The sequence below is a fragment of the Gracilinanus agilis genome, chromosome 4 (assembly GCF_016433145.1).
Source record: "Gracilinanus agilis isolate LMUSP501 chromosome 4, AgileGrace, whole genome shotgun sequence".
Taxonomy (NCBI): domain Eukaryota; kingdom Metazoa; phylum Chordata; class Mammalia; order Didelphimorphia; family Didelphidae; genus Gracilinanus; species Gracilinanus agilis.
Genome location: NC_058133.1, coordinates 175652679 through 175679917, shown reverse-complemented (window position 1 = coordinate 175679917; position 27239 = coordinate 175652679). Strand labels below are relative to the sequence as shown.

The 27239-nt window shown below is 35.2% G+C and overlaps 1 protein-coding gene across 2 annotated transcripts in view; it reads left to right on the top strand.

Moving 5' to 3' along the window:
- VMP1 (vacuole membrane protein 1) overlaps positions 1 to 27239 on the top strand; it is a 144607-nt gene that overhangs the window by 41199 nt on the left and 76169 nt on the right. For both annotated transcript variants that reach the window (XM_044674306.1, XM_044674307.1), the window contains exons 6-7: positions 16670 to 16837; positions 24148 to 24279. In XM_044674306.1, coding sequence (XP_044530241.1) covers positions 16670 to 16837; positions 24148 to 24279 — 300 coding nt within the window. The remainder of the gene's footprint in view (positions 1 to 16669; positions 16838 to 24147; positions 24280 to 27239) is intronic.

The following is a 27239-nucleotide window of genomic DNA, read 5'->3' as shown; positions in this document are numbered from 1 at the left end:
GCTCTTTGCCTTTTCTATTATACCCCTTCCAGAGTACAGTATGGGGATGGGGAGGGATTCTCCCTTTTCTTTCAAAAAACAATGAGATCTTACAATGTAACACCTCACCCAGTAAGAAACACTGCACCCAACAGAGAATAGTCCTAAAAAGTCCAACAGTTTCTGTAAAGTGAAGACCCCTAAAGTACCTTGAACCTGGAGTAGTTATCCCCCAGAGGACCCAGCCTAAAAGTGTGATTTGAAAGGGCAGCCCAAGAGGGTTCTAAAGTTATGTAAAAGTTTTTCAGGTTCATGTAATTGAAATTATTTTTTTTGTCTTTTATAAGTGGCTGTATTGCTTGTTTAATTAAGAATTCTACCTCAGCCATATCTTTGAAAGGGCTTAGTTCTCTCATTTAGTGATATAATTTTTAATAATCAGTAAAGAGTAACTTTTGGGGGACAACTGGGTAGCTCAGAGGATTGAGAATCAGATCTAGAGATGAGAGGTCCTGGGTTCAATTTTAGCCTCAGATACTTCCTAGCTGTGTGACCTTAGGCAAGTCACTTAACCCCCATTTCCTAGCCCTTATCACTCTTCTACCTTAGAACCAATACATAGTATTAATTCTAAGGTGGAAGGTAAGGGTTTAAAAAAAATAAGAGTAGCTTTTTAAGAGGCAAGATTTATGGAAATCTGTCTTTTAATCAGTGTCTTCGTTTCAAAAGCTAAATTTTGAGATAGAGTTTAATAATCTTAATGTACAAGAGATATTCTAATCCCCAAATCAGAACAGTAAGGTGGTTTTTAAACAAATAAAACTAACAGGGTTTTGGGGATTCATGTAGATTAAAAGAAAATAAAATTTTAAAGCATCCTCAGGAGGTAAATTAAGTGTTTTAACTAAATTAAGTTACTTTAGCTAGGGAGGATGTTTTTATTTGTTTCAAGCCTTAAGTTTCTTTCAAGTGTAATGAGTTCCCTTTTGTAGCTCAAAAATAATTGCAATCTTTTAAATATATGAAATTACATGTTAGTGTATACTGTGATTTTTGATGATTTCCTTTCAGAACTTTAATCATTAACAACTGAGGGTTGTAAATTAGCTGCCAAATGGCAGAAAATTTTTATTCTAGCCTTTAGTTGTACCTCTGACTTCAGTTGACATGGGCAATAATACTTCTTATTTTTCTTTATTAAATCTACACAGGGAGGGGAGGAAAATTATAAACTTAAGATAATTTTGCTCTAGATCAGAGGTTCTCAAATATCCACTAATTATCACCAATCTGGACTACTACAATGGCCTCTTAAGTCTTCCTGCTGCTACTCTCTGCCCCTAATCTAAACCAACCTTTTCTGACAAATAGATGTAGTTAGGTCTTTAAAATGCTCAAATAACTTCAGTAGTTCCTTACTGCTTGGTGGGAAAGATTCTCAAAATTTTGTCCATGACATCTGAGGGTCCTTGAGACTCCTTCAAGGAGTCCTCAAAGTCAAAACTATTTTCATAATAATCCTAAAATGTTCTAATTTCTAACATTGTAAAAAGCCAGTAGATATAATCCCACATAGACATTTTTTTTGAAGGATCCTCAATGATTTTTGAGTGGATAGAGGTGATGTAGACATTTTACTTTTATTTTACAGATGTTTTGCCATAAGTAAAGAATTCCTTGCCTAGCAGCCAACCTATTGGTATTTAATCTGACATGGTCTTAACTAACAGAAAGAATCTCTGAGACCATAATCAAAGCTTTTCCAGCTTGGTAGAATCTGCTAGTACTTACAATTCATTGGTCTAGTCTTTAAGAGCCGAATAGGAATGAGACAATGAAGTTAAGCTTTCCTATTTTTCTTACTCTTAAGGTAAAGGGAGAGCTAGGTAATGTGGTAGATAGGTAGAATGCTGAACCTGGAGTCGGGAGGAGCTGGGTTCAAATGTGGTCCAAGACACTCCTAGCTGTGTGACCCTGATTGCCTAACCCTTGCCACTCTTCTGTCTTAGAATTGATAAGACAGAAAGTAAGAGTTAAAAAAAAAAAAGATTAAGATTAAATGTTAGAAATCATAGAGATTGATGGTGGAGTTATTTCATTATCTTTCCTATGATGCTTTTCTATAACTGAAACTATCAATAGCTAACTAGGTTAGCATTTCTTATTTTTAAAACCACGATGACTTTCTATGGGGAAAATTACCATTCTATAGGCACGAATAGATAATAGTAAATCACCGAATTACAAGATGGGAAAATGACCAGAGTTGGTACCTAACCATTAAAGATTCATGAGGTTCCGGCCTGTCCAAAAATTTCTAATGAGCAGTTGGATCCCAAGGTTTAGTTGGCTTTAATGTACAGTGCAATGAATCTAGTTTGACTCTAGATGGAGACATTACCTAGAGTAAGGAAGCTGAAAAAACGAAATTCCCTAGTATGCAGGAACTGGGGGAAAAAAAAAGAAGAAAAAGAAGAAAAACTGCTTGATAAGCAGAAGTCAAGAATTATATGGGTAGCTTAATGTTGACTGAGATTTCCAACTTCTGCATTCTGTGTCACATCTGAGGATCAATTAAAAGCAATTTTAGCACTTGATTTTCATGTTGATTTTCATGTGTATTTAAAAATCAAAGTAGTTATGTCAGGTAGGGGAAAACTGTTCAATGTTGCTTAACTTTTAGATAATCAGTTAAGGAGACAGATTTCAATTTGCTCTGAGTAAAAACTTAACAGATGTCACAAAATGGAATGGACTCTCTAAGAAGGATAGAGTTTTTTTTAAATCACTGAAATTCTTCAAGTGGATGCTATATGAGCATTTGTCACAAATAGTTCTGAGGATATTAGGCTTTCAGGACTCTGTGACCCTCTGAAATAGTTTCTAGTTCTGCTGTTCTATGATTACCTTATTTACTGATTTTTACATGCTTTTCATCCAAATAGAAAATGTTAGTATTGTCTTCAGTATTGCAAAATAAGAGTTGAGAGAAATGTGCCCCAATAATTGTAACTCATGTGTTGCTTTTTAACTTAAAAAGCCAGTCAGCTAAGATTAAGTTTCATTTTTCAGACATTTGTAGCCTAGCATCTTCCTTCAATACCTTCTGAAATGGGTATAAAATGCTTGGCAGGTCGGTCAGTTCATTTGGTAACATCAAAAGGTAAAATATGGGGGCAGCTGGGTAGCTCAGTGGAGTGAGAGTCAGGCCTAGAGACAGGAGGTCCTAGGTTCAAACCCGGCCTCAGCCACTTCCCAGCTGTGTGACCCTGGGCAAGTCACTTGACCCCCATTGCCCACCCTTACCAATCTTCCATCTATAAGACAATACACCGAAGTACAAGGGTTTAAAAACAAAACAAAACAAAACAAAAACAAAAACAAAAAGGTAAAATATTTTTTATGCTAGAAATATTCATGCCTAAGCAAGCGAAAAAAACATTTCTAAAGTAGTGGCTTTTCCTACCTCTGTTTCTAATATGACTGAAAACTTTTATATTAGTAAAGAAGGAAATATGCTTAAATACCTACTATGTGCCAGGCACTGTGTTAAGCACATGCTAAATATCATCTCTCTTAATTCTCACAGTAGATCAGCAAGTTAGGTACTTGCTTTATTTATTTTACAATCAAGAAAACTGAAGCAAACAGATTAAAGTGATTTGCCTGCTGACACACAGTTAGTAGGTCTCTGAGGCCATATTTGGACTTAGATCTTCCTGACTGCAGGCCTAGCACTCTATTCACTGTGCATCTAGCTTGCTTCGAAGATCATTGAACAAATGAAAAGGTTTAAAAGACCCCTAACTAACTTTTAGGTACCAGTCACATTCAGTAAACACTAAGAGGAAACTTCCCGTAGCTGTTTTGTAACCCTGAATTTAAAGCTGCAACTTTGAATTTGGACTCATTTATATTCATAGTTATAGTTAGAATTCTGGAGGTTTTAGTCTAGTATCCTGAGCCAAGTAAGAATAGCAACTAGAAAGACCCTTCTAGTCACAGCTGTACCAGCTTTCACAAGAACAAAGGGGCTATCTAGTAACTTTTTTTAAATATAGTAATTAGCAACATTCCCATGTTGACCAGAAAGTATGGATCGTCACTTAAATATTTCTCTCCATAGTATATAAAGAGTAATATGCTAAATTTAGATGTGTGAATAGGTAGTCATTACATTGCTAAGTAATAGATATTTCCGTACCTAAGTTTAACACTCTGTACAAGGCCTGGAAATGATTTCATATTTTTAGTTAGAGTTATTCCATCTTTGAAACATACCATAAAATGATTCCATTGGCACTAAATAATATTTATTAAAAATTTGACTAGGACATTGTGCTTTTTGTAAGAAACAGATATTTCATTGCTCCCAAAGTGGTATTCCTAAATCACAAGTCTGATGCTCCCTAATTAGTAAATTTTAGTTGCTTCTTATTTCCTCTGTGACCAAATACAAACTCTACTGTTTGGCCTTTGAAGTGCTTCACTACCTGATCCCCTACTTCCTTTCCATATTTATTATGTATCATTCTCTTTAGACCAGCCTTTTTGTTCTTCCTCAAACACAGCATTTCATTTTCTGTTTTCTCCTTCTTCACCTCTGCCTCTTTAGAATCCTGAGCTTTATTCAACTCAGCTAAAGGGGCCATCTAGGTGGCTCGGTGGATAGAGCCAGCCCTGGAATCTGGTAGACCTAGGTTCAAATGTGGCCTTAGATACTTCCTAACTTTGTGACCCAGGGCAAATCATTTCACTCTAGTTGTTTAGCCTTTAACACCCTTTCTTTTTCTTTTTCTTTTCCTTTAACTTTTTTTTTAACCCTTATCTTCCATCTTAGAATCAATACTGTGTATTGGTTCCAAGGCAGATGGACAGTAACAGGATCTGTAACAGAATGAACAGTAAAGTAACAGCCAGGAAGTATATGAAGCCAGATTTAAACCTAGGTCCTCCTGTCTCTGGGCTTGGCTCTCAATCCACTGAGTCATCCAGCTGCCCCCCCCTCCCCCCTTAACACCTTTCTGCCCTAGAAGCAATACTTAGTATGGATTCTAAGACAGAAGGTCAGGGTTTCAAAAAACACATCAAAAAACAACTCAATCAGTACCTCTTATATGAGAATTTTCCAGTTCTTTTCCAGCTGTTAGTTGCCTTTACTATTTTATGTTTATTATACATATATTATATATACATTGTAAGAGCAGAATGGGTTAAGGGGAGCTTAGAAAGCTAAGAAGCTGAACTTGATTGACTTGGACCATCAGTTGGAGGAGAGCAAGGCATCGTGGGAAGGAAGAATCCTGAACTGGGGGCTTTTGGTTTGGGATTTCGGGTGTGGAAGGAGGAATGTAGCCGGCCTGGTGACCAATCAAGAGCCAGTCCAAAAGGTTTCCTTGGGGTATCTATACCTCAAAGCCTGGTGTTCCTGTCAGCTTCTACTATTCATCTAAAGAGATTGAGGTCTCTTTATTCCTATGGGGTCTGTGGACCCTGGGAGCCATGGAGCAGACCCCAAAGAATCTTAACCCATATCTGCCTGACATAAAGACCCTACCAGACTTCCAGTAGTATAGATTTTAGATAGGATAAGAATAGGGGAAGGGAAGGCAAATGTCTAGTTTCTGCCATTTTGGCTGGCTAGACAGAAGGACCTTGGGGGATTAGAAATTAGGGAATTCTGAAAACCCTTTACCCTCTCCCCACCTTCAGCTACTTTAATCTTACCACAATAAATAATTTAATTCGAAGTCAGATAAGGAAATTCATTCAGGGACATAGAGGGATGAAAGGGGTTGAGAGGTTGGGAAGCTCAAGTTAAACCTCATCTGAGCTGGACCCCTGCAGTGCAGCTTTACCCAGGGGGGAGGCTTGTGTGTGAAGAGGATCTAAGCTTCCCCAGCCAAGGGTAATTCCAACATCTATTTGCTAGTAGAGACCCTTTTCAGGCTATCCTCGCTGGCCATTCTCTGGGGATCCATCTTTACCAGAGAATTTCCCTCCCAGTAATTATATAGAGAGGATTCCTGACAGACACATCTAACAAGTTTGCCATTCCCTTAGCCATCGAAAGCCTCTCAGATTATGTCATTATTACAACATGTAGTTATCATGGATTGAATGTAAACCTCTTAAGGGAGAAGAACTGTTTCAATTTGGCTTTATATCTCTACTACCTAGCACAGTGGGGATATAAAGGATATGTACCTAGTACATAGGAGCTGCTTAATAAATGCTTATTGATTACTTCACTTGATTATTAAGTGCTTCATTTTCTATGATGTAAATATTTCTTGAATTCTATTTAACCTTGCACATCTGTACAGATAAAAGTATTTGATTAAGTAAACATAAAGTGATCTCAAATGGCTTTTATCACACCACCATGATAAGTGTTAATGCCATAGTAAAATAGGACCTGCTTCTCTTCTCACTAGTTCTACATTTTTATTTGTTCAGAAAGTTTAAAGATTTAAAGATTTAAGATATAACTATATTAACCAACCTCTATCTTTCCTGCTTGTTGTTTATCTTTCTGTCCCTTTAGGAGCAGAAAGCCATGGAATTTGCCAGGGCACAAAAAGTTCTTAGTTAAAAGAACAATTAGGAATTTCTGTAATGAGAGGGAAGGAGGAAAAAATGAGTGGTGATGCTATGTATTGATCTTGCTTTCTCTTTTCTCTTTCATGTAATGACTCTCATGATAAGCATGCAATGATTCAGAACTCCTAGAAAAGTGAATAAGCCTTCCTAAATGAGAAGTAATCTCCTTTATTTACATTTTTGTCTGATTATGGAATGATATACTTTTCTTCCCAACTTTTTCTAAGAACTAACTTGGGTATTAACTTTGATTTGTCCAGATCAAAGTTTCATGATATCAAAAGATGAAATTAAGACTCCCTGAGATATTAAGAAGCATTTTATTTAGCAAAGCAAAGGGGAACTCTAATGCTGAGCACTTATTTTTTTCAGTCTTGGTTATTATGCCCTTTTAAAATATAAAAGTTGTGAATAGCTAAATCAATTATATTAGCCCCATTTTACATATGAAAACTGAAAGAAACAAAATGACTGATGTAAGGTTGCATGACTAGAACCCTGACTTCTAGTCTCTTCTTTCAATAATATTAGTACCAGTTGACTGGTATTGTTTTGTATTTACAAAGTACTTTTATATCCCTTGCCTCCATTTGATCACCTAGTATCAGCCTGTGAAGAAAGATGTATAATTAGCCTTGTTTTACATATAATGTAACTAAGAGTTCAGAGAAGGTAAGGACTTTGCTGAGGTCACATAGGTGTAATAAGTGATGAAGCAAAGATTTGAGCCATTTTTCTGACTAAGGCTACTTACTGCCTTTCCCACTATACCACATAGAATTGAAATGAGCTGAACTTTTAACTCCCATTTAGAATATTAAAACTACTTTATTCCATCCTTCTAGAATTGTTCACTGCAAAAAAAGGAAATCTTTGTGAAATTCTGTTTTGATCTTGATGGGAGAAAACATTAAATTAAAAAGATTATAAGTTTAAGGCTTATGCTTGCAGCAAAATTTCCAAATTTCTCTACAAGTCCTTTAAAAGAAAAACAACAAAGAACAGTATGATTTGCCCATTTGTCTCTAAATCACTTATTTATTGCCTCAATATTCTTAATTCTATTCTAAACTAACAAATTCCTATTAGTTTTTAGTGATGGAGTATGGCAAATAAATGTTTTTCATAAGAATCATCACAGCATTCCGGACTGGCTATTATTATTTTTGCCCTTAAATTCACAGAAGAAACTGATCAGGATTTTTTCCCCTTGAGAAATTGCTTAAGTTCTACCAATGAATCATGTTATTACTTGATATTATAAATGTATGAAAACTAACTTTTGGTAATAAGTTTTTAAGTCTGAGAAACTTATGGAACGTAGCATACACATAGAGCATCTTTTCTTTTATTGTGATATTTTTCACCTTGGTTAGTCTTGAAGCTTAAATAAGTAGAACACATTAATATGATCTAATTTCAATTTTTTGCTCTTACGTAAGTGTTTTTGGAAGAAAGGGGTCTAAAACTTTTGCCATATATCCTCAATAGCTTTTTTTCTGGAGTTTCTTCTGCTTCTTATGATTTGTAGATGGAAAAGAAAAATGAAATCAGACCTTTCAGTTACATGAATTCCTTATAAATGGAGTAGGTTTAGATTGATCCAGCTTTTTTTTAAAGTGAAAGTTACAGTACCCTAAGATTTCTAGTAGTTAATCAGTCAACAAATATTTATATGCATTACATCCTACTTTGTACTTTTTGTAAAAAGTAAGAGTCCCTGCATTCAGGAGCTTAATTTTTATTGCAACAGAAATTATGAGGGAATACATTCCAGACATGGGGAATGGGCAGTACAAAGGTATAGAGATGAGAATTGAAAGGCCACATTGAAAAGGCTAGTTCAAATGGACCATAAAGTGTGTGGAAGAAATAATGTGACATAAACCTGGAAGGGTAACATGGGTCCAAGTCATAAAAAGTTTTAAATGCTTAATAGAGGAGATCATATTTGACGCTGAATTTCTTTTTTTTTTTTCTTTTTTTTTTTTTTTGCTATTTGTTCGTTTTCCTGCCTTTTTCTTTTATTTTAGTTTATAAAACTGTTAAACTTGGACTCTGTAACTGTGGTGAAAGAAGCACTGTTCCAAGCTTCAGGTTCTTTTTGTAGCTACTTCAAGAACTGGCTCTGGGAGTCTGTCTGCTGTTTAGTTCTTCCAAAGTGCTATCAAGTAAGGAGAGGTGTATTTAATACTCGCCCAACCTATGCTTTGGTCTGTGAATAACTCCAAACATTCTTTTATCCTTTGGAACTGTAGCCAGGGTCCCCTGCTCCCCTGTGGCTACAAGTGCTGGTGTATGCAGTGTGAGGAGGATGCTGGTGATCCTCCTCACACTGCAACTACACTCCAGCGACCTGGTTCTGTGTATTCTCTCAATATCTTTTTTTTTTTTTTTAATTTGATGAAGGCACTCGGGGAATGACATTTTATTGATGTGTTTTGGGTTATTTTTTATGGCATCATTTTATGACATAGTTCTCATCAATGTCCCCCCTTTCCCTCTCATAGAGAGCTGTCCCATATTACAGTATTTTTTTAAATACAGAAAAAGAAAGAATATTCAACCTAACTGATAAATACTTTTAAAAAGTCTAAAAATATATGTGATATACAATACTTGTAGATCAAAACCTCTGCACAAGGTATGTAGGTTGGGAATGTCTTCTCATATCTCTTCTTTCCAGCAATTTTTTTTTAAATATAATTTTGCAACCTTAAGTTTTTATTTGTATGTGTGGTGGTTCTTTCCATTTATATCATCATAGTCATTATAGTTATTTTCTTGGCTCTGCTTTAAAAAAAAATGTGACAAGAGTCTTGCACCCAGAGCCCGCAAAGGGACCCCCGTAATCTCCTTCTGAGCAGTTCTTATCCCCCATTACTATCTGTGGCTGAGAAGCCTTTGCTGCTGCTTCATCTATGCCCAAGTCTTGTTGCCCAGGTGAGGGTCTTGCACTGGCATGCTATGCTTGACCTCCCCACCAGTGCACTAGATCCCTCATGCTGGCCTTCTAAATTGTTTTGGGCTGAAAAGTTACTTTACTTTATCTTTTTGTGGGCTGTACTTCCCCAAAATTCATTTTGAGGAGTTTTAGCATTGGTTTTTGAAGGCTAATTTGGTAGAAATCAGATTGGTACTTGTACCTTTACATCTTGGCTCTGTAGCCCCAGCCTCCCCCTCCTCTCCCATATTTGATGTTAGAGGTAATAAGGAACTGCTAGACTATTGAATTGGGAAGTAACATGATTAAACCAGCATTATAAGAAAAATCACTCCTATAGCTTTGTGGTGGGGGAGATTTTTAAAATAGAGAATCCAATTAGAAGTCTCTTGGCAGTAGTCCAGGCAAGAAGGAAGGTCTGACCTAGAAGGATGGCCAAGTGGGTAGACAGAAGTGGGTAATGCAATAGATATTGTAAAAACAAGACTTGACAATTGATTTTATATGTTAGATGTATGAGAGAGAGGAGTAGAGGATGACTTTGAGATTGCAAAATTGGATGACTGAAAGGATAATAGTGCCCTGGACAGAAAAAAGGAAGTTCAGAAGACAGATGGGTTTGTTACTCCTGTCTTTTGGCCCAATCCTTCCTTCTTGAGGAAGTGGAGGATGGGCATCTAGAAGCTCCTCCCCTATCCTTAGTTTGATGAAGGCACCCAGGGAATGACATTCATCTTTTTGTTTAATTAATTAATTTCTTTTTAAGTATTTTCCCATGTTTCTATGATTCATTTTTCCCCTCCCCCCTCCCAGAACTGACAAGCAATTCCACTGGGTTTTACATGTGTTATCACTTGATACCTATTTCCACATTATTCATTTTTGCTATCAAGTGATTTTTTTAAGGCTTAGACCCCAAATCACATACCTGTGTGTGTGTGTGTGTGTGTGTGTGTGTGTGTGTGTGTGTGTGTGTGTGTGTGTGTGAGAGAGAGAGAGAGACAGAGAGAGAGAGAGAGAGAGAGAGAGAGAGAGAGGTGATGAAATGACATTCATCTTATCATTTCCTGCATGACTATTCTCCTGAACTTCATGATCTCCAAAAACTCAGTATCCTATAAGATAAAGTCAACTGTATAACTCTTCCCTCCTTAGACCACTTCCCACCCTGACTTCATTATGACCTTTTGCTAGATCCTTCTCCCTTACATACATACTTTTTTAGCTTCTTTTTATATGCTGTTTCCTTGATTTGGTTTTGAGATCCTTGAGGGCCAGAACTGTCAATGCCTTTCTATCTCCAGTGCTTAGCACAATGTCTAGTATATAATAGGTTCTAAATAAGTGTTAATTATTGTTATTTGGAAGAAAAGAAAATTAATTTGGTTTTGAACATGCTGAGTTTGAGATGTCTTTAGACTCTTGATACATCCAATAAGCAAACTTAACATAGGAGAGAAACCGCGTCTGTTACATAGATCCTGGAAGACATCTGTCTAGAGATGATAATTAAACTTCTTATGCAGTCACCAAGTGAGAGAATGTAACGAGAGATAAGAAAGTCTAGGACAGAACCTTCAGTACATTTACAGTTACCTAGGGGTTATAAAATACATGATGAGCCAACAAAGGATTCTTAGAAGTGGTTTAAACTAAAATATCATCAATCCACCATCCAACGGTTTTCATTCCAATAGTGTAGTGAATATTTTTCAATGAAGGAAGACACAGGGCTCCTAAGTATACCAGAATTCTCCTACATTCTTATGAGAACCCTATTTTTGCTTTGGTAGCAGCTAGGACTCTTCTGCTTGAATTTGGAAAGTCACTATTAACAAGGACATCTTCTAGCTATCTCCTGACAGAACAGGTTACAGGAAAAAGGACAGGAATTAAAACTACACTTCTTTTAACCTCCACATTTAGTAAGAAAAGCTCTACTACAAAACTTGTTTTACACTCCTTACTTTCTTTCTTTACAAATCTCCGGAAACCTTTTCACACTTATTATACTCTTAGATGTCAAATGTGGAAGTACTCTCAGCCTCAGTGGTCTCTCCTGCTGATTGTCTGCTTTCTCCCAGAACCTTTGTTTAATAGACTGAATTTCTGAATCTCCCAGACTTTCTCAAACTATTTCCTTTCTTTCCCATACTCCCACCTCCATCCCCTTCATTTCCTTTTTGTGTTTCAGGGAGGGCAAGGACTCTTCTTTCTGCTTATGTTTGTATTCCCAGCTTTCAGGAGAGAACCTGGCATATTGGTTTTTTTAAATCCTTACTTTCTGTCCTAGTAAAAAATCTTAGTCAGAAGGGCAAAGGCTAGGCAGACAGGGTTAAAAGACCTCCCCAAAGTCACACAGCTAGGAAGTTTCTAAGTCCAGATTTGAATTCAGGTCCTTTGACTCCGGGAGCCTAGAGTTTATCCACTATGCCACCTAACTACTCCATAAGTATTTGATTGTTAAGTGTTAACTTGACTTTTCTCCGAAAGGCTTTTGTTGGATGTGATTTAGGGAAGGACAAATAAATCTTCATATTTAGAACAGAAAATTTCCTATTCTCAAATACCTTAGCCAGCCAGACCTTATAATTCATGCTTTTGAAAAGAAAATTAAATTAATTTCATAGATTTTTCTTAGTTGTTTCCTAAGTTACTTCAACCAATAAATTATTCCATTTCCATACCTCATGCTTATGCAAAAAGATAACTTGGAAATGTAAAATTTTTGGCTGTCTAGCTAAGACAGCTGAAAATAGTTTAAATTTTTTTTTCATAGGCAGTTATACCCATTGCCCTTATTTGAAATCTTACCTCATGTTCTAACTAGGGTTTTTTTATTCCTCAAACATACTATTGCTTGGCTAAGTACTGCATCTTCTGTACTAGGAAAGACAAAATTATTCCATAATCAAAGCTTTGGAAATTATAATGTAACATAGCTCTTGAGAATAGATACACAAGGTTTTGAACTGAAACAGAACCAGATGTCAAATATGTCACAAATAGGCACTCAGATGAGCTTGTTGGGTTGATTTTATTTAGAACTACTATACTGAGCAACACAGAAGGATTCCATTTACCGTAAAGTCTGTTAAGATATAACAGACTTATTCATCTGTCTCATCTTTGGTCCATTTTGAAATTATTAGAGTTCAGAGAATAAAGTTGAAGAAGTCTACTCTTTGAATATTTTGAGTTCACATAACATTTCTAAATTCCCTTTCCTGTTATCATTTTCATTTCCAAAGGGAGTTTTTTGGTTTGATTTTGTTCACTTTTGAATTTGTCTTATACAAATAAAAAGTTAGGTATTACAGAACATTTTTCTAGGATGTAAAAAAGAATTTACTAGCTATCTCCATGTAACTACCAAAGTTCAAATTTAAATGTTGAGCTGGAGTCTCAGTGGCTTATTAGAAGGAACAAAGAACAAGAGGCTGAGTTACTGGAGTTCTTATTTTGTTTGTGAAATACCACATCTGATCTAAGGCTGAGTAATCATGACTTGACTTATTAGAATGGCTGTGGGAAAATGCACAAATCTATTCAGTTCAAAGAATGAAAGGTCCAAGGGAAGGTAGGGGAGATATAAAATATCTTTATAAAATTAATTTTGAAATTGAAACTAAAAGGTAGTAGAGGGGGCAGTTTATTTCTTTGGGTAATTGAAAAGTAGTTGTTTCTTCTTTCATAGCTCATGAATTCTATTAATCTAGCATCTGGAAGCCCGCTCAATGGCAAGTTAGCCCTTGTTCATTGTGAGGATTTTAGACCAACTTCTGGAGTTCTGGAGCTGTTTGTTTATAGATTGTACTTACATCAGGATTTTCATACATTTTCTTACTCTCTTTTACCACATTCATTACTATTTTATTTGGTATTTCATACCTATATAAAGAGATGGTATTAAAAATAGAATTTGATAGTTAAAAGTGTTCCATAAACATTTTTAAAGTGATTATAATGAAAAAAACTTTGTATGTAGTTGTATTCAGTCACCCTAGGACAAACATTAAGGTCAATTTTTTCTGTAATATCTGAATAATAGTGAAGTAAAATTCTTTCCATTCATTGATATAATTAGAAGCTGGTTATCCTTCTTGAACTAAATTTTTTTTAAAATCTCTATCTTAATGTATTAAATACTTATGAATTGATGAACATTTGTTAATCCTTTATAGCATTTCTATATCCTAATTAGTTTATGGTTTCTCAAATTTTGTAGTCCTGAAAAAAAAGGATAAAACCACCTCTATGCTAGACTAAAATGAAATACTCTATTAGTAATAATAAAGTGTTCTGTTACTAAGTAGCAAACCACATTTTTCTAAATTTAATCCTCTGAAAAGCCCGGGAATATTTAGGAAAAGAAATATAGCTTATATTTTTGAACAGGCTTTTAAGTATTAACATAGGATAATATTCACTTTAACTGCCTGGTCTTTTATTAGCTTTAAGAGTTATTTGGCATTTTATTTTCATCTCCTTTTCATATGCCCCTTTCTTGGAACTGTAAATTCTTTTACTATGTGATCAAAGAAATTTTCTTTTATATAGAGACAACTTATAGTTCTCAGAGCCTGGCTAATTTATGAAATCACAGGAGAAATCTTTTGAGATATTTCAAAAAATAGAAATCTTTATATCTTATAATTAATAAAAGAACTTGAATTTTTCTTACTCTGTATATAAAAAGGGAGATTTTAGTTGGAAAATTCATTTATTTTCAGTATGCATTTAAAATTGACATTCAAAGTAATATATGAAATATAGCACCATATTATAAGTAGTAGATTTTTGTGTCCAGTAAGTTTTAACAACTTTAAATTAAATTGTAATGGTTTATGGATGATTGCCACTTAATTTTATAGGTGAATAATTTTAATCCATTTTCATTTATATGAGCATCATTAAATTTGTAACATCAGGGGAAATTATTTTATTTTCAAGTAAACCCAAGAAATATAATAATTTCAATGTGAAAATTAATTCTCCGTTCAGTAGTAAATATAAAATATATCCACAGATTTCCTGAAATATATAAATAATTTCTATTGTTGCTGATTCAATCTTAATATCCGATGAGATTTTGCTTAATCTTTATTTTTAGAAGAAAACATTCAATCTTAAATGTTATGGGTTCTTTTTTTTTTCTTAGAAATTATTTCCTATTGATGCACTTTCTCATTTTTGAAAACTGAACTTTGAATCTTCAGGTTTCATGAAAAATACTTTCAGAGTGCTAATTCTCTTTGTGTCATTGGAAAAAACAATCTTTTTGGGATCCTTGGAAGAGTTCTAGATTGTTGACTTTAGAATAGATGTAATTATAAATAACAAGTAAATTATAAGTGACTAGTGAAACAGAGGAGGTCTGATTTTTATTCTTAGCACACAGGGACTTTTAAAGGGATTTTATACAATTTAATTATCATTTTAAGTGCAAAATGTATATATAGTACATATCTCCACATATCAGAAATATTCTTAAGAAAAATAAATCACATTTGTTTGAGCTATTAAGTGGTTCAGTGCCTCTGGAAGACCATTGGGAACTATACAAGAAAAGATATTAAATTGTTCATTTCTATAGTATTGTTACTGATGGCAAGAAAAGACAGATGTACAAAAACTATTCATAACGGCATTTTGTCATAACAAAAGGCAGGAAACAACTTATGTGCCCAACAGTTGGGGAGTGGCTAAACAAATTATATTATGAATGTCATGTATTATTACTATACCCATAGGAGCTGACAGATATGAAGAAATCCCAGAATCCTGGAGTGGCTTATATGACATGATTCAGAATGAAAAAGCAAAGTCAAAGAATAATATCTACAGCAATGATGTAAATGAAGCTAACTTTGAGAGGCAACAAATCAGATATAATAGTCAATGTTAGTAGTATTCTGAAAGTTTAAGGATCTGTCAGTCCTCTCTGCTAAGTAATTGTTTTCCTTCAAATATACTTTGGAGGGTTTTGTATGGGTATTTGAGGTAGGGTCTGTTGATACAAAATAAAGTATATCAATAAATGTAGTGTTTAAAAATATATTATGTGATACCTGGCTGAATGATATGGATTAGTTGTATGTTTGTTTTTTTCCTGACATAACCTTAGAGTCAAAGACTCTAAGAAGAAATGGGAGGGATTTTAGCTGTTCTCTAAGTATATTGCAGATCAGGAAATGAGACCCAGAGAGGAGTAAATTATTTGCATGGTATCACAGAACTAGTTAATGTCAGAGTCAAGATCTTCTTAGGTTTACTTCTGCTATACCTTGCTAGTGTTAGTTGTTTTAAGTATATCAAATTTCCTTAGTTACATCCCTATTTTATATAGAACAGAATGAAGATAAAGAACAAACTTGTCCAGGCAATTGATCTAAAACAGAAGTTTCTTCATAATGTTTGTTGAATAACATATATACCTTAGTTGTTATGCGTTGATAGAGCTATTCTATTATACAGCTAAGAATTTCAAATCTTTTATTTCAAATATAACAGTTTTAAATAGCATTATTCTGGGTAATAGAACCAGTGATGATTTTTATTTTCTGTTTGGCTTTAACCAAGATTTACAGGAAAATAATTGAGCTGTTTAGGAGAGAAGGATCAGGCTCAGGTGTCCATGTTTCTTGATTCCTTTCAAGTTCTGGTTGCTTCAAAATTATAACATGCAATTTTCAAAAATCACTTCAGAAGATAAAGAGAAGTTATGCAAAACTAAGGAGCTGGCTATTGCTTGAAGCTGCAGTGGATAAGATTGCAACAGTAATATTAAGGCATACAATTAAAGTCATGTAAAATATTCGTTAATTGTATCATTAAATATTTTTGTTCTTATTCTTTGAAAGTTAGATTTAGGGGGAAGCTGGGTAGCTCAGTGGATTGAGAACCAGGCCTAGAGACAGGAGGTCCTAGGTTCAAATCTGGCCTCAGACACTTCCCAGCTATGTGACCCTGGGCAAGTCACTTGACCCCCCTTGCCTACCCTTACCACTCTTCTGCCTTGGAGCCAATATACAGTATTGATTCCAAGACGGAAGGTAAGAGTTTAAAAAAAAAGTCATTAATGTGATGGTATTTGTTTAAATTCATACTATTTTGTTTCATGTTTTAAATTTTATTTTGCAGGGGCCACATATAGCTTCAGTTACACTAGCTGCTTATGAATGCAACTCAGTTAATTTCCCAGAACCACCATATCCTGATCAGATTATTTGTCCAGATGAAGAGGGTATTGAAGGTTCTATTTCTTTATGGACCATCATCTCAAAAGTTAGGCTCGAAGCCTGCATGTGGGTAAGATGTCTTTTTATTGTAATCTAAAACTAACTAAGCTAGCTTACTACTTTTGTTTCAGCTTGAAATAAAGTATAGATATCTACCTTTGTCCCATAAACATTCATGCAAACACTGTGAAGGAAAATACCTTACAAACTATAGCTTTGCATTGGAGATGACTGAAACCATGGCTTTAGGGAAATAAAGGACCAAAGAAAGGAGCCTGTGTCTGCTACTCATCCTGACTTTGGGAACAAAAGAATGGTCACATGATTTGGCATTCTGCATTAATTGCTAATTGATTAAGATTATAGACTGAGTAAGGCCCTGACTTATGATTTCATTGGTAGAGGGAACTCTTAGGTGATACTTCCCCTATTTGTGTAGATTGGTATCTTCTATGCAATTTAGAATCCTAGAGAGTTTCCTAAAGCAGAGCTGCCCTTACTAGTCTAGATCTGTTTAGAGATTGACTTTGTTCTCTACTGTGTTATCTCTCCCAGCTCTTTGTCATCTGCAAATTTGATAAGATGTAGTAATATTCCTTTGCACAAAGAATTTTAATACTTCTTTATCACTTTTTAAGTACAGTTCAGATTTCTTTCTTTTCCTGATATCTCCACAGTCTGGTACCATCATACCTTTTCAAGCTTCCTGTCTCCTCTGATATCTACATAGTTACCTAAAAGTTGGGAAAGGCTCCTTGTTACAAAATGAATAGTTGACTTTTTTGTTATCTTAAACTTTGGGGCATATTTCACATTATAGATAAACTACTTATACCATTTTGGTCCACCTCTTAAAGCAGAGAAGTTCTGAAATCTTGATTTTGGGTCCCAAAGATAAACCTCCTTGTATGTAGATATCTTAGGAACTATGTCCCCAATAAACATGAGGCAAACAAACAACTCTAGGTTGAAGGTGGAGTTTTCATTACATGGCATATTGCATGGCACAAAAGAATAAATGCTTGTTGACTGATGTATGTATCAGCTTCTAAACAGTTACTTAAAAAAAAATCTATAGTAGCTATTTACCATAGTACTAACTTCTTTTAAGTGTTTCACAAGTATGAGAATATTAGAGGTCCATGTGATTCAAACTTTGATTTCCCAGAAACTGGTCTGATGAAAATACTTCTAATGTTCTTGTCTGACTGGGAGATTATGGGAGAGAAAGAAAAATTGTCTTCGTTTTCTCTCCTTCACTCAAAAAAATAAAATAACATAGTATCTTTTCCTGTATTGCTGGAAAACACTGAGCTCTGGTGTAAGCTATAACAGAGAGGGGGAAAATCTTTCTAAAAGTAAAATTTTATCAGCTTCTTAAATTTCTAATGGTAGGAAGAAAGAAGAGCAGCTTTTTTTTCTTTATTATAAATGTGCACATACACACACACACATACATACATACACATGATTTCCACTAGATCATACTACAAGTAGTGACAAATATAGGATTTGAACACCAGACTCCTGATTCCAATTTTAGAATTCTTTACTCTTTTATAACCTGCCTCCTCACATCTCACATTCTCTTTCAGGTTCCTAAAATGCTTAGAAAATATTGATATTTTCAATTTTTAAGATGATTCTTCTCTTAAACTGTTGCAGGAAAAAGGTAGATTCCTAGTACAGTATTACACCAGGGATACTGAGTTCCTGTTAAAAATCTTAGAACATTGGGGGCAGCTGGGTAGCTCAGTGGAGTGAGAGTCAGGCCTAGAGACAGGAGGTCCTAGGTTCAAACCCGGCCTCAGCCACTTCCCAGCTGTGTGACCCTGGGCAAGTCACTTGACTCCCATTGCCCACCCTTACCAATCTTCCACCTATGAGACAATACACTGAAGTACAAGGGTTTAAAAAAAAAAATCTTGGAACATGGATTCGTTAATTCAACAAGTTATTTATTGAGTACCTACTGTGTGTGTAGGGTACTGAGAACACAAAGACTAATAAAACCATCCCTGCCCTTTACAAGTTTACATTTTTTGAGAGATAGAAGGAAACTAGATTAGGTAGAATTTTAAAAGGGGATAGGGGAGGAGGGAGGAATGCTACAACTTGTAGAGATCAGAACAAACTTCCTGTTGGAAGTATTATTTGAGCAGTTATTATACTATATTGTATTATATTGAAGTATTATATTGAGCCTTCAGGGAAGCTAGGTATTCTAAACAGCACAAGTGAGGAGAGAGTGCATTCTAGACATACTCAAAAGTATAGTTAGGAGGTGAAATTATATATGGAGAACAACAGTAAGAATGGTCATTTAGATAGATCAGGAAGGCATGTAAAATAAATAATAAGTGTTATGAGTAACCTACATAAGTCTAGAAAAGGTAGGCTAGAGCCAGATCATGAAAGGCTTTAAAAGCCAAATGGAGTTTTAATTCAATCCTATAGACAATTGAGAACCACTGGAATTTCTTGAGTAGAGTTGCATAATCATACCTATGCTTTAGGAATATCAACTTGACAGCTTTTCGAAGTGTATTGCTAGTTTGCATCCTGAGAGCTAGGCATGTTACTCTTCCATTTAGGGTTCTAGAATACTCTAGAGTTCTCTGAGGGCTTTATGGGCTATAGCTCTTCTCTTCCATTAGTTTAAACCTCTGCTGTCTGATGTTTTCCCTCCTTCTATTAGGGACCTTTCATTTACTAGTATTCTAGTGGTGTACTAGCTTTTACAAAGTTATATTTACTTCAAAGATAGAACAACAGCAAATATACCAATATTTCCCCCTAACAAACACCTTGGGAAGCATACTCTCCCTTTGGTCTTTGGAATGAAGTTGGCTCAAAACTTAGCTCATTTTCTACATAGCTTTGGACCCACCAAGTTCATGCCTTTAGGCCATATGGACCCCAAGGCCTTTCCCCTTATGTTGTTGTCTCTCAGAGGTTCCTATGAGCTAAGGCATTGATAACTATCAAATGAAGCTAAAATATTAAATGAGACAAAAAGGACATGGCTAATATCAGTAGACTTTTTGAAATGCCTCCCCTGCCAGTCAAAGAGCCACCTCTTCTTTGCCACATGCTTAACCAATTGGAACTCATTATAGAATGGCAACACATGTACCATAGTCTCTTCATTCCACTTACATGTCATTACAGTTCCACAGTGAAGCCGTCCAGCAGCTTCACGAAGATTCCTAGTGGGTTGGACACTTAGAAAGGGGAACCAAGGACTGAGTGAAAATGGGTTACGGGTTAAGGACTAATGGAAAGAGAACATAAGGCGAGAATAAAGATACGCAGACACAGAAAGTTTTGGCATAAGGTGGACAGACAGCGAGTAAGCTCTGATGGTCAAGAGCTTCATGGTTAGGAGCTCTGATGGTTAAGAGCTCTCTTGCCAACTGATGTCTTGTCACTTTTATTGGGGTTACAACAGTATGGGGGGAAGGGGAGAGGCCAGTGCCCTGATACATTAACATTATGAGGTAATCATCATAAGATGCAAACTGCCAAAACCTGAAACAATAGGTAGAGCTAAGATCGGGATCCAGAGCTGATATGGCCTAAGGCATCTACTGATGTTTGATACCTATGTTAATTGATCATTGAAGGAAAAGTAAGGAGACTGAGATAACTAACTCTCTTCTGGGGTGTAGCCTTAGGGAAGGGCTAGGGATTTGGCAATTTGACTCAAGATTACAGAGATCAATCATTAGCAGTATAAGAGTTAAGTTTTTTTTGAATACTTCTTAAAATAATATCACAATTAATGTATACCTGGATTGCTACACACAGAAACAAGCTTCCATATTGAGAAAGATATCATCTCAGGCACCCTGTGCATGTACCAGACACTCATTACAGGAGGATGAATTGGAGAATGGAAAGACTGGATACTGTGATACCACTTAAGAGACCCTTGTAACAATTCACAGGAGAGGTGATGAGGACCTAAATTAGTTGTGAATGGAGAGAAAGGCATGGATTTCAGGGCTAGGATGTGATTAGAAGTACTCACCCTCAGATCAGCAGATGTTAGGTTAGCTTTGTCCTAGAGATCAATCTATTGTTGAGTACATTATTTTCTCCTGTACACATGTGTTAGTGTATAAGGGGATCAGCTAGAAGGTCTTTGGTCTTGGACTATAGGCATACCTTGGAGATATTGCAGATTTTCTTCTAGAACACCACAATAAAGTGAATATCATAATAACACAATCATAAATTTTTTAGTTTACTAGTGCTTAAAAAAGTTACATTTCTACATTATGGTAGTCTCTTACATGTGCAGCAGCATTATGTCTTTTAAAAAGTATATGCCTTAATTTAAAAATACTTCATTGCAAAAAAAAATGCTAACAATCTTTTATTAACAAACATCACCTTTAGTGAGTCATAATCTTTTTCCTAGTGGAGAGTCTTGATGGGTGCTGACTGATCAGGGTGGTGGTTGCTGAATGAAGTTTGAGGGACCTGTGGCAATTTCTTAAAATAAGACAACAATGAAGTTTGCCACATCAATTGACTCTTCCTTTCACTTGTAGGATTATAGAATTATTAATTGGCCTAATTTCAGTATTGTCGCATATCAGGGAATAAGGAAGCTGAAGGAGAGAGAGAAAAATGGGGAATGACTTGTTAGTGGAATGGTCAATAAATACTACATTTATCAGTTAAGTTCACTGTCTTATATGGACAATTCATGATACCCCCAAAATACAAAACATAATGACATCAAAGATCAAGGATTACAAATCATTATAACAGATAAAATAATAATGAAAATTTTTAAAATATTGCAAGAATTACCAAAATGTGACACAAAAGATCAATTACCAAAATGTGACACAGTGTGAGCAGATGCTGTTCAAAGAATGGTGCCAATAGACTTGCTTGATGCAGGGTCACCACAAACCTTTACTTTAAAAAAAAAAAAAACCCTCAATATCTTCCTAATGAAATGAGGTGTACTTGTACTTGACCTGGGTGGAAGGTGAGGGGCAACAGGACAACAGTTGAGGTCCTAGTGCTGGCAGATGGTCAGAGGAATGGTTTAGTTGAAGGCTAGATGTGATGAAGGAATGGGAAGTTTTGTTAACATTAGAAAATATAATAGCCCTTTTGTAGTACTTGGAATTCCATGAATAGTGGTATATCTTTTAAATCCTACTTTTTAAGCTACTGTTCAGATCAAGATTTACCATAAGACATGAAATCCAAATAGTTATTATGATAAATTCACTGTCGTCATGTTGGTTTTCAGATTGTGGCTTTTTAAAGTCTTTTGTGTGTTTGTTTTTTTTAAAACCCTTACCTTTTGTCTTATAATCAATAGTATGTGTTGGTTCTAAGGAGAAGAGCTATGAGGGATAGGCATTGAGGGGTTAAGTGACTTGCCCAAGGTCACACAGCTAGGAAGTGTTCGAGGCTAGATTTGAACCTGGCACTCTGTCCACTGAACCACCTAACTGCTCCCTGGCTTTCAAGTTTTAAGCTAGTTCTTAGAGTTATCTCTAAATTGTATAGTTTAGCACTGAGGCAGTTCTATTTTTTTCCTCTTATTTGAATAGTAGATTTTTTTTTTAACCTTTTGTGATTTTGCAAAAAAAAACTCACAAAAGTAAGACAACCAGATCTATTGCTTAAGTTATAAAATGATGAGAGATAACACATCCAAAACTGAGGCAGTTGACTAAATGAAGATCTTCAATGCCCAGGATACAGTGTGTTCTCAGGAAAGTACCTGGCTGACTAACTTTCCTGTTTATTTATTTGCATAAAAAGAATGCTGACTAGAAGCAGCCATTCTTTTTTTCTTGCTAACATGGAAGAACATGAGAAAAATGAAATGTAACAATAAATATAGTTATTCAGATTTGCAGGATATTAAACAGCTCCTAGGATCCATTCAATGTTTCCTTTCTTACATTAAGGAAATCTGTCATGAGTTGAATCATAGGACCTCATTTCAGCCTTGTTAAATATATGACTTAGCAGGTTTCAAGAGAAGTTCACATTCAGTATACTCCTTTGACTTTTTTCTTTTTTTTTTTTTTCCTCCCCAAAAATGCAACAGTCAGCTTTGGCTCTAGTCTTATTGGGCAAAATGTGTTTTGTTATTTCCTTGTTCCTGTATTCTCTTGAGTGCCCCCAGCTTCTCCTTTCCCTCCCCACTCTTCCCATTAAAATATTCACAACTGACTAACAATTTATCCTTTTTGCACAGTAACATGTTTTTGCTCAAAGCTCTTATTTGACTTAAGGATACACATAGGGATAGACTAGAATATGAGGAGGTTATTGATTGCAAAAAAGTAGGGTGGGGATTAGATGTGTAGATATTTGTGCTCATGAACCCAGATTTTTAAGCACAACATCCATACCATCTGATAGTTCACAGCAAGGCAGTTGTAGGCTCTAAAAAAGCAATATCAGAAGTTTGAAGTCGATTATGGCTCAGGAGGTACAATACATAGCTTAACAAGAAGCTACTAAAGCTTTAAACTGCACCAAGACTTTTGGAACACCCAGTTCTTAAGCATTTAAGTTTAGTACAAGTTGCTATTTCACTAACCTTTGTTTTGTACTCTTGTGTAAATCTGTTTGTTTTTTAGTTACTTGAAAAATTAAAAACCGAATTTTGAGATCAGCTAAGTTTGCAGAGTGGGTAGAGTGCTAGGCCTGGAGTCAGTAGGATCTCATTTCAAATCCGAACTCAGACACTTCCTAGATGTGTGACCCTGAGCCAGTCACTTATTCCCATTTGTCTAGACCTTGCCTTTCTGGCTTAGAGTTGTTAACAGGAGAGAAGGTAAGGGTTAAAAATTTTTTAATTTAAAAAAAAGAGACTGAAGTGTGATTCATTCAGTGCCCAGAGGAAATAAACATTTTTCCTCTGGTTAATAAAGGATCGTCTATTGTGATGTTACAATTCCTTTACCTTCCTGACTATAGCTTGTCTGGTTGTTAAACCAGGCCAAAGAGAAGGAAAAGTTTAAGGAACATCCAGGAGGCCAGGAATTTGCCTAGAAAATCCAATAGCATTAATCTGAAGAATTTTCTAACTAGATTCTTTGAATATTAGGTGTATATAAGAGAGAATGACACCATAACCACAAGAGTGTACAGGTGAAGATATAAAGTTCAGTAAAGCATATGTGAATTTTTCACTGTTAGTAGTTATTTTAAAGAGATAACATTGTCAACTTGGACATTTTATATATGTTTTACTATACTGTCTGGGACTTCTTCTACCAATTGAATTTATTTACTGGTTAATTCTGCCACTGATGTGCATTAAATGTAATTTTTCCTGTGAAACAAAACAGAATTTCATGTGGGTGGTTTTGTTTTGTTTTCGTCTAGGGAGCTGGCACAGCCATTGGGGAACTACCCCCTTATTTCATGGCCAGGGCAGCACGGCTGTCAGGTGCTGAACCTGATGATGAGGAGTACCAAGAATTTGAAGAGATGCTGGAACATGCAGAGTCTGCACAAGTAAGAACACTTTTTAAAAAAATCAATAGAATGCCTTAATTATCACCAAAGAGGTTATAATTAAGGTGAAGCTATCAACAATAGCACTGAAAAGAAAGCTGCTAAAGTAAAAGCAGGAAATGTCTATTCATACTCTTGAAACTTAACAACAAGCATCTTGCACTTGGAAAGGAGAAATAAGGAAGGATCATTTTTAAAAAGTCAAGTCAGCAAAGACAAGTATTGTTAGAAACTAGAGCAATTTAATGCCTGCCGGTGGGATTAAGGGGTCAGGCTTTAACATTCTTTCTTCATGAGGTATTTATAAAAGTGAGTAAGGAAAGCCTTGAGTAAATGAGAAGGAATCATGTTCTACTTCTCAAATAGTGGACTTTATGAATTTATTTTTAAAAAATCAAATAGAGGGCAGCTAGGTTGCTCAGTGGATAGAGAACTAGACATGGATATGGGAGGTCCTGAGTTCAAAATTGGCCTCAGACATTTCCTAGCTATATGACCCTGGACTTCACTTAACCCCAATTGTCTAGTCCTTACCTCTCTTCTGCCTTAGAACTGATACTTATTATTGATTCTAAGGCAAAAAGTAAGGACTTAAAAAAAAAAAAAAAGACCATACAAATAAATAAATAAATGGAGTTAAAAATCTAAAGTCAGAACTTGAATCCAGATCTCCTGGTTAGTCCTATGTTCATTTTACTATATCTAGATATGGACAGAATGTTCCATTTCTACTGGGTTATCCAAGAGGGGGATATAGCAAAGCTGGTTTTAAGAAAAATCTGAGTGCTTCAGTTACTTTTGAAGTTTGCAAATACATCTGATCTGACTAATCCATTTCCTGCTAAATTTGGGTTTGTAGCTTGGATCTTTTGTTTTATTCAATATAATGCAAGTTCTTTAAGTGCAAAAACTTTTGTTTTGCCTTTGCATCCCCAATACCTACTATATCATCTTGTAGATAGTAGGTACTTAGTAATTGCTTGTTGTATTGACCGGGCTTAAGTTTATCTTCTTTGAACCACCTATAGAAAATTGTCTTTTCTGAGCAAATTAATATCAGAATAAATACTTTTTCAAAGAAGTCTTCACATATCTAAGGGAATATTTAAAAATCTGGGGGAGTATCTAGATACATATAAACAATATGCTTATTGAGTAAGGAATCTTTGTTAAGCAATATTCGTAACTTGAAAACAGTAAAGCTGTATTTCCTTTAAAAATATCTTTACATATAAAAATATCTTTAAACTATTTTGGAAATACTAAATTGAGAATTGGTATGTTATAATGAATGGATAGAGTTGGACTTGGAATTAGGGAGGTCTCGGTTCAAATCTGTCTCAGATAGTTACCTTGGGCAAATCACTTAACCTCCTTTGATCTCAATTGCTTTATCTAAATAAGAGAATTGGATGTTCAGTGTCTTTAAAAATCCTTTCCAGTTCTAAATATGAGTTTATGCAGTGTGTGTGTGTGTGTGTGTGTGTGTGTGTGTGTGTGTGTGTGTGTGTTTGGACTCAGAGGACCAAGATTAGAATTTAAGCTTAGTAAATGTGTATATGCATACATGTATATGTATATTTACATGTATAATTTAGGCTGTCTTTTCCTTAAATTTATCAGATTAGTAAAGGTTCACCAAGGCTGTTAAAATTTATCCAGATCTATGCCCCAGAACAACTCCTAGACTGGCTAACTTAACTACAAATAGGCTAAGATAAGAACTAGGAGAAAATATGCATTTTTAAATTAGACCAACTAGATCATGATGACCAAGACTTCTTAGAACAGAACACAGACTTTTTGTTTCTGCCTCTATCTCAGAGTTCTTAAATGTTTGTACTAACAATGAATGTTTTACTATTTGTGTAAAACATTCTGGAACATGTTGTCCTTTCCTCTGTCTCAGTATTCATGAATGTGATGGCAGTGTTAATAAGCAAAGAAATGAACAGAGAAAGAGGTAGCAAGAGAAATGAGAAAAAAGTGGAGATGATCTGCAAATGTAGCCTTTCCTTGAAAAATTTAGGGTTTGGTTGAACAGATGTTATGGATGTACCTAATAATGTGCAAAGTTTTGTGCCAGGCAATAAATGATATTAAAATTATTATTAAATTAGCAAGGGATATTAAAAAAAGTTTAGATCAAGAAACTGTCTTTATGCAGCCATCATTCTAGTATACAAGATATTATTCAAAAAAAAGATAACTTTGATGAAATGTAATCAGAGTTCGAAGTAATTGTTTATAATATCAGCATCTTTTTCAGTCAAACAAAATTTAAAAGAATACTAATTGGAATCAATCCAAAGATGCTTTTATTTTCTAATAGGGGACAATATTTGCTTTCAAAATGTGCTTGCTAAGTAGCCCAGATGAAGCAAAGGTTAAAAAAAAAAGTTTTAGGAACAAATTGTTATGAATGAGAAGTTTGATGTTGGCTCTTGCTCAAGCAATCAGTTCAAATGCTTCTTTGCTCTTTTAAAATCTGCTAATCTTTGTATTTGCCAAATACTATGGACCATTCTCATCACTTCTTTTTTATGAGATCATAATATTACCATTCATTTTCATAGAACTACGTAATTGATAACATATTCACTTGCATTGTCTTCACAACAACCCTAGGAAAAAGTTATTGTTGAGCATTTCACCCAGTCACCCAGGCTTGCAACTTTAGTCCTCAATTTTTCACACTTTCTCACCCCACCATGTCCAATATGTTGCCAAGACCCACCAATTTTACCTTCATAACATTTCTCTTATATGCTCTCTTCTCTCTAATAATGATACCACCCAGTTGCAGGCTCTTATCACTTCACTCTGACTAATGCAGTAGCCTGTTGCTGGATCTCCATGCCTCAAATCTCTCTTCATTCAGCTGTCAAAATGATCTTTCTAAAGCACACTGACTATATCGAATACCTCCTTTTTAACTGGTTCTTTATCACCTCCAGGGT